General features: G+C 46.2%; 1 protein-coding gene across 1 annotated transcript in view; it reads left to right on the top strand.

The window, feature by feature from the left end:
- LOC112068715 (zinc finger protein 385C-like) overlaps window positions 1–8,464 on the top strand; it is a 92,587-nt gene that overhangs the window by 62,488 nt on the left and 21,635 nt on the right. The window contains exon 3 of the mRNA XM_070438283.1: window positions 1,409–1,568. Coding sequence (XP_070294384.1) covers window positions 1,409–1,568 — 160 coding nt within the window. The remainder of the gene's footprint in view (window positions 1–1,408; window positions 1,569–8,464) is intronic.

Below are 8,464 nucleotides of genomic sequence, written 5' to 3'. Positions count from 1 at the left end.
TGGTACAAAAGTATCTATGTCCACAGTAAAACAAGTCCTATGTCGACATAACCTGAAAAGCCGCTCACAGCAAGGAAGAAGCCACTGCTCCAAAAACCACCATAAAAAAGCCGGACTACGGTTTTGAAACTGCAACATGGGGACAAGGATCTACTTTTGGTGAGAATGTTCTCTGATTTGATGAAACAAAAATAGAACTGTTTGGCCATAATGACCATCGTTATGTTCAAAGGAAAAAGGGGAGGCTTGCAAGCCGAAGAACACCATCCCAACCGTGAAAGACGGGGTGGCAGCATCATGTTGGGGGTGCTTTGCTGCAGGAGGGACTGGTGCACTTCACAAAATAGATGGCATCATGGAGGGAGGAAAATTATGTGGATATATTAAGCAACATCTCAAGACATCATTCCAAATGCGACAATGACCCCAAGCATACTGCCAAAGTTGTGGCATATGGCTTAAGGACAACAAAGTCAAGGTATGGAGTGGCCATCACAAAACCCTGACCTCAATCCATAGAAAATTTGGGGCAGAACTGAAAAAGCGTGTGCGAGCACAGGAGGCCTACAAACCTGACTCAGTTACACCAGCTCTGTCAGGAGGAATGGGGCCAAAATTCACCCAACTTATTGTGGGAAGCTGGTGGAAGGCTACCTGAAACGTTTGACCCAGGTTAAACAATTTAAAGGCAATGCTACCAATACTAATTGAGTGTATGTAAACTTCTGACCCACTGGGAATGTGATGAAAGAAAATAAAAGCTGAAATAAATCATTCTCTCTACTATTATTCTGACATTTCACATCCTAAAATAAAGTGGTGATCCTAACTGACCTAGACAGCAAATCTTTACGAGGGGTTAAATGTCAGGATTGTGAAAAACTGAGTTTAAATGTATTTGGCTAAAGTGTATGTAAACTTCCGACTTCAACTGTACACTATACAGGCATTGGGAATGGATGTAGACAGTAAGTTGTCATAATCAGAACAACAGTTTTCAGCTTTGCTAACATAATTGCAAAAGGGTTTTCTAATGATCAATTAGCCTTTTAAAATGATAAACTTGGATTAGCTAACAACAACGTGGCATTGGAACACCAGGAATGATGGTTGCTGATAATGGGCCTCTGTACGCCTAAACTTTTGAACGGAAAGTGTAGGTGGGCGTGGCTCTATAATACCAACAGATTATATTGGAATTTAAGGTAATGGCATCAGGCACTTTGAGTAGCCTATTTTTTTCAGACATCTTAAGCTCATTGAAAATAACTGATATTTTACAGACAAAAAGGTATTTTGAGTTCACACTAGCAGTGTGGTAGTTACGTAGATATGACTTGGTGATGTTGATGTGCCATGCTGTGCTGTTGATGTGCCATGCCGTGCTGTGTGACTCACCGTGCTGAAGTTAGGGAAGAGGCTGAGGGGGGACGATCCATTGAGCCTGAAGGGCAGGAAAGTGCGTGAGGTCGAGGTGGGGGTGCAGGGGCCGTCCCGGAACAGGCAGGGAGGCCAGGAGGGGTTTGCCCTGGGCAGAGGTTGCCTGGACGGAACAACAACACAACAGGGTTAGACAAACACTCAGAACAATCATGAGAGACGCTTTGATGTCTCTTTTTTCTATTCTTCTCAACTGACCAGTGTGTTTGGTAGGTAAGGAGTGAGGTAAAGAAGTGAGGTAAGGAGTGAGGTAAGGTGGGAGGTGGGAGATAAGGTGTGAGGTAAGGTGAGGTAAAGTAGGAGAAAGGTGTGAGGTAAGGTAATGAGAAAAGGTGTGAGGTAAGGTGGGAGGTAAAGTAGGAGAAAAGGTGTGAGGTAAGATATAGGGTAAGGTGGGAGGTAAGGTATGAGGTTAAAGTAGGAGGAAAGGTGTGAGGTAAGGTATGAGGTAAGGTGGGAGGTAAGGTATGAGATAAGGTGTGAGGTAAGGTATGAGGTAAGGTATGAGGTAAGGAATGCGTAAGGTGGAGGTAAGTAGAGGGTAAGGTGGAGGTTAAAGGTAGGAGGAAAGGTGTGATGGTAAGGTATGAGGTAAGGTGTGAGGTAAAGGGTTCAGGTAAGGGTATGAGGTAAGGTGGGAGGTAAGGTGGAGGTAAGAGTAAGATATGAGGGTAAGGTATGAGGTATAGGTGGGAGGTAAGGTGATGAGGTAAGGATGGGAGGTGAAGGATGACGAAGGTAAGGTGGGAGGTAAGGTATGAGGTAAGGTGGGAGGTAAGGTATTGGAGGTAAGGTATGAAGGAAGGTATGAGGTAAGGTTGGGAGGATCTCTCCTCCTTTGTACCTGTTTCCTCCAGGATCTTCACAAAGTCCTTTGCTGTTGTTCTGGGATTGATTTGCACTTTTCGCACCAAAGTACGTTCATCTCCAGGAGACAGAATGCGTATCCTTCCTGAGCGGTATGACGGCTGCGTGGTCCCATGGTGTTTATACTTGCGTACTATTGTTTGTACAGATGAGCATGGTACCTTCAGGCATTTGGAAATTTCTCCCAGGTATGAACCAGACTTGTGGAGGTCAACAATTTTTTTCTGAGGTCTTGGCTGATTTATTTTGATTTTCCCATGATGTCAAGCAAAGAGGCACTGAGTTTGAATGTAGGCCTTGAAATACATCCACAGGTAAACCTCCAATTGACTCAAATTATGTCAATTAGCTGATCAGAAGCTTCTAAAGCCATGACATAATTTTCTGGAATTTTCCAAGCTGTTTAAAGGCACAGTCACCTTAGTGTATGTACACTTCTGACCCACTGGAATTGTGATACAGTGAATTATAAGTGAAATAATCAGTCTGTAAACAATTGTTGGAAAAATGACTTGTGCCATGCACAAAGTAGATGTCCTAACCAACTTGCCAAAACTATAGTTTGTTAACAAGAAATGTGTGGAGTGTTTGAAAAACGAGTTTTAATGATTACAACATAAGTGTATGTAAACCTCCGACTTCAACTGTATGTGTTTCAATTTCTTTGGTCCTTCGTTTACAGTGTGTGGACAGTGTGTGTGTGTGTGTTCTTCCCTTTTCCCCTCTGTGTGAAGCCCTCTCAAGTTCCACCAACTCTGAATGAAACATATGCCTCTTCAGTCTTCTCCAGCCTACACGTTACACTCTTTCAAAAAGACTGAGAAAAGGAGGATGAGAGGGAGAGGTGAGCCACAGAGATCTGTGGTGCTGATTCACACAGTGGAGCAATGGATGGGGAAGATGGGGAGAGGTGGAGGGTCTAAGAGCGTGTATGTGTCCTGTATCAGATGGTGGTCTGGGAGCGTGCACATGTCCTGCATCTGATGGTCGTCTGGGAGCGTGCATGTGTCCTGTATCAGATGGTGGTCTGGGAGCGTGCACGTGTCTAACCCTGCCTAGCCAATCACAAAGCCAGGGAGTAAACTAGCCAACCAGTCAGAGCAGCAGTATTAGTAGTAGTAACCGCTGCATTATTCATACAACCTGCCTTCCAGCACAGAGAAAAACACACCACAAGAAAACGACAGTATCACCTCACTATGAAGTCATCTGTGAACCACTACTTCTCTAGCATACAGCTAGCAGATGTGCTACATAGCCTTTCGCTTGCCACCAACTCCCTAGAATTCAACCAGCCTTCAAGAGTTAATAACAGCAAATAACGCCCACCTGAGACTTCTGGCACAGAATAATGTTAGCCTATAGCGACTATGGTGACCTAGCTAATATAACACACAGCAGACCAATACAGCTATGGAAATTAATCACTAGGACCCTTTCGCCCTCTTCCATCTCACCTTTCCTCTTTCCTAGGCTATGTCCTAAATGGCACCCTATTCCCAGTTTAGTGCACTACCAGCCCTGGTCAAAAGTATTCGCACTACATAGGGAATAGGGTGGCATTTGGGAACTCAGCCCGAGTCCTCATGGTGACATTCATGTTCTTCTGGGGCCCGTTGAGGCAGAGGCACACTTTGTTTCGGGGCGTTGCAGGGGGAAGATGAATGCACCTGTCTCACGAGCTAAATAGACCTCAGTCTCCCCCTTCACTTCAATCATCGTTTCAGCTGCGGCCCGCCGTGAAGATCGCTCCTTTCTGCAGAGGGGGACGAGGGAAGAGAGGAAGAGGGCCGGACAATTGGTGCATTTATACGGCATGTTCAGAATGGCTGCGGGCGAACAATGGCCACATTCTCTCAGCTCCCTAAAAACAATAGTTGTGTGCGGCGTACCTTGTGAAGGTGGCCAGAGGGCAGACAGTCTAGAGGAGGCTCTTTTCCATGACACAGTTTTTGGCTTCGGAAGGGAAAGGTTAGTTCTCCCCGAGGTAGCAGCACTGCACCGCGTTGTTTAAGGAGCCAGAATAGAGCGGCGTAGGGTTATCCCTTGAGGGACAGCAGGCAAGCAGTGTTGCACAGGATGAGGGTTGTAGGACCGGTGTGTTTAAGGTTGTTTCTATTCACACCCCCCCACACCTGGGTCTTTGAAAACAGATCATTCAGAGTCAACACAGAAACAGAGCTGTTTCCTTTGTGTGTGTGTGTGGTGTGTGTGTGTGTGTGTGTGTGTGTGTGTGTGTGTGTGTGTGTGTGTGTGTGTGTGTGTGTGTGTGTTGTGTGTGTGTGTGTGTGTGTGTGTGTGTGTGTGTGTGTGTGTGTGTGGTTGGTGTGTGTGTGTATTGAGGGGCAGCCATTGTTTAGTGTTGTGTTCAGACCAATAGCCAGCTGCCATCCACACACTCAGTGATGCCAGGGAAGACATATGTCTGGTTACACTGAGTGTAGACATGACTTGCCCAGCACATTGTTCCAACCCAGCCCTCCACAGCACCCCCCACCTCCCTCTCTGTCTCTGAGGAGAGGGCAGCGGCGGGGCGAGCCAGACGCCAGAGGCTGGGGAAGGATCCAGGGTGATTGTATATTTGATACCGTGCTGATGAGGGCACACTGAATCAGTCTGTCATCGTGCAATCCAGCCATTCTAATCAGCCCCAGAGCAGTACACCCCTGGCTCTGGCCTCAACCCCCTATCAGCTGAAGATGGTGAGAGAATATCTTCCTCCCCCAGGAATCTCCTGAAGTCTTTAAGGCAACGTAGACAGTAAAACTCATGTGACATTCGTATATATTGTCTGCCCAAAGTCCCTTTCTCTAACTACTTCCCACTATACTGCCCTGGATCAGAGCTCGCATGTCATTGTATCCTCAGCGCTGATTTGAGTTGTATCTCGCAATTCTCCATGGCAGTTTTGGTGTGGTCAAACCCAGTGTATTTATAGGAGTATCAGGGGTCAGAGGTCCCAGATGGACTGATAGGTTTTAAACCCCTGGTCTCCTGTCTGGTCCTGCAGAATGGACCGCGGTGCAGAAGGCGGTTGATCAACCACACGTTTGGCGTCCCTCAGCCACTCAAGAAGAGAACAGAAACATCTCCTTGTAACATCTGTCACCGTGCGCTTCAACTCCACGGTAAGGAGAGTGCTGTGTGTGTGTGTGTGTGGTGTGTGTGTGTGTGTGTGTGTGTGTGTGTGTGTGTTGGTGTGTGTGTGTTGGTGTGTGTGGGTGTGTGTGGTGTGGTGTGGTGTGTGGTGTTGTGTGTGTGTGTGTGTGTGTGTGTGTGTGTGTGTGTGTGTGTGTTTGTCTGCCATGACTGCGAGAGGGAGATAGATAAAAGAGAGAGTGAGTAAGGGAGAAGGAAAAGTGAGTTGCAGACTGTAGTTGGTAGAGTTTGACAGTTAGAATAAATACAGATTTATTTGTTCTTCTCTTCTACTTCTTAATGTTTTAAGAAAAAAAAGCCGTTCCAAATTACCTGAGTCCTCACTGACTCACAGCAGCTTATCTGTGGCGGCTGATAGGGAGTTCCAGTCGGACTCTGAGCGTGCCATTGCCGTGTGTTTGTGTGTTGTGCATCCACGCGCTCAGTGAGTGTGTGCATGTGTGTTCCCCTGTGTGAAATGTTCTTATTATTACAATCGTAAGGTATTCATCACTGTTTTTTCTGTATATCTGGTTTGTGTGTGTGTGTGTGTGTGGTGTGTGTGTGTGTGTGTGTGTGGTGGTGTGTGGTGTGTGTGGTGTGTGTGTGGTGTGGTGTGTGTGTGTGTGTGTGTGTGTGTGTAACTGCGGTAGGTTGTTTTGGTGCGAAGGGATTTAGACAGCAGGGAAAGCTTCCCATTTATCAGCAAAAGAGCAGAAACAATCACGCGAGCCCAGGCAGGAGCCCACATTCTCAACTCCTCTTTTGATTTCTCCATTCCTGCCACTGTCAAAACACACACACAGCACACACCACACACACACACACACACACACACACACACACACACACACACACACACACACAACACACACACACACACACAAACACAACACAGTCACATAAACAAACAACCAATAAATGGAATGTCTTAAGAAACAACACAAACACCTAAGAAGTTGGGCAAAGGCTGCATTTAAAATCAAATAACAAAACTCTCTCTTTCTCCCCTGCCCCTCTCTCTCACACATACACACAGAGGAACACACAAATACTGTTTCACACACACACACACATCCTCTTGTGAGACTTGATCTTTCAAAGAGGAGCAGAGACCCAGAAGGAGGGTGAGCTGAGGCTGAGGGGGAAAGGGAAGCAGAGTAGATACTGGCAGGTGTTCTCTGCCAGGCTTCACACGGGTAGAGCAAATCCCATTCCCCCCTCCCTCCGCACAGCGACAGCTACAGTTGGACGAGAGGTGTCAGGTCTGGGGGTTTGAGGGGGATGAAGAAGCAGGGGGACACTGAGCTTTAAACAGTCTATAAACAGTCATGTTTATTTGAAGATATGAGAAGAATATTTGTGTAAACGTACATTCGATGTAAGCACATGGAATAGTCAGACAGTGATCTAGGCAGAGGCCTTATATAGAGAACGTGTAATAAAAGAATTTATTCAACTTCTAATAGCGCTTTTCATTACAGAAAGAGTCTCAAGCCTGCATTCATGTCTGGTAGTGTGACGTGACAGTCAGTGCCTTTAAAATGCTAAGTGCTCATGCTAATGTTTCATTTCACACACCCCTGTGTCTCCCTTGTCTCTCCGTGTGTCTCGTACTGTATGGCTCGGAGTTTGGACTGGAGAACGGAGAACGTAACGGGGGCTGAAAGAGAGCAGAGACTGATTTGTCCACAGCACAATAATCTCATAAGCATTTTCACGGCCGGATCAGTCAGACGACATGGTGAAATATTATAAGTAGTGTTTATAAAAGTGTTGATGGCTGCTGTTGGTTTATTTATAGCCAGAGCTCCCGACACAGAACAGTAAGTACAATTTTGGTTTGTTAATACTGTACACAGTGGACATATTCAACTGCATATAGCCATAGACATGGTTCTGATGGATCTGATCTGTTTGGTTTTTACTTTTACCCACATTGCTTTGTTGTCATATGAGGTGTGTGTGTGTGTGTGTGTGTGTGTTGTGTGTGTGTGTGTGTGTGTGTGTGTGTGGTGTGTGTGTGTGTGTGTGGTGTGTGTGTGTGGTGTTGTGTGTGTGTGTGTGTGGTGTGTGTTGTGTGTGTGTGTGTGTGTGTGTGACCCATGGTTATTATGGAGGCTGAGGCAGTTGAAGAGAAGATAGCAAACCAAAAAGAAGCAGTCCCGTGTGTTTGTATCCATTCTAAGAGAGAAGGTCGTCAATTGTGTGAGAGAAGCTGTAATTGAACAGGGTGAGTCATTCCACCTTCCTCAACTGCTCAACACTTAGGATTCCTTCATTGGCTTGCCCATCACAAAGTAGAGAACGCCACTCTTGTCTCTTTTTCTAATTCTTTCCCCACAATTCAATTTCAGGTCCTATTGCGGCCTTGGATTATTTTCTGACTTATTTGCACTTATATGGGCAGATAGAATTCCTCTTCGAATTCTAAATGAGGAGCTCGGATAGGAGACGGCTGTGAGGTTCATAATTATGAGATCGATGACAGAGCAGAGCACACAGACAGCCAGAAGTGAGGAATGCATTTACTGGACAAATTCTGAGCGTAACTATTTGTCTTGCTGTTTGTGCATTGAGTCCGCATGGTTGAGAGAGAGAGAGAGAGAGAGAGAAAGAGAAGAGAGAGAGGAGCAGAGGAGAGAGAGAGAGAGAGAGAGAGAGAGAAGAGAGAGAGAGAGGAGAGAGAGAGAGGAGAGAAGGAGAGGAGAGAGAGAGAGAGAGAGAGAGAGAGAGAGGAGAGAGTCACTTTCAGGCCCCAAAGCAATTACTGGTCCTGTGGAGCGTGAATGCTCGAACAAGCAAAGAACAGACACAATTAACAGTCACGGGGATAAGACACCAATCCAGGAAGCGAACCTTGTCCCCGCGCTCCCCATAGATCTGGACTCTCCCAGAAACAATTATGACAGTGAAAAACAAAAACGGAAGTACAGGCTCCTGAAAGCTCTGTCGAATGACCTGGGTCGTACAGTCCGTCCAATGCAGGCTGAGAGGAGACTCTTTTGGTAGGTACACA

Source organism: Salvelinus sp. IW2-2015, unplaced genomic scaffold (assembly GCF_002910315.2).
Source record: "Salvelinus sp. IW2-2015 unplaced genomic scaffold, ASM291031v2 Un_scaffold659, whole genome shotgun sequence".
Lineage (NCBI taxonomy): Eukaryota > Metazoa > Chordata > Actinopteri > Salmoniformes > Salmonidae > Salvelinus > Salvelinus sp. IW2-2015.
This window is presented reverse-complemented; position numbering and strand designations above follow the sequence as displayed.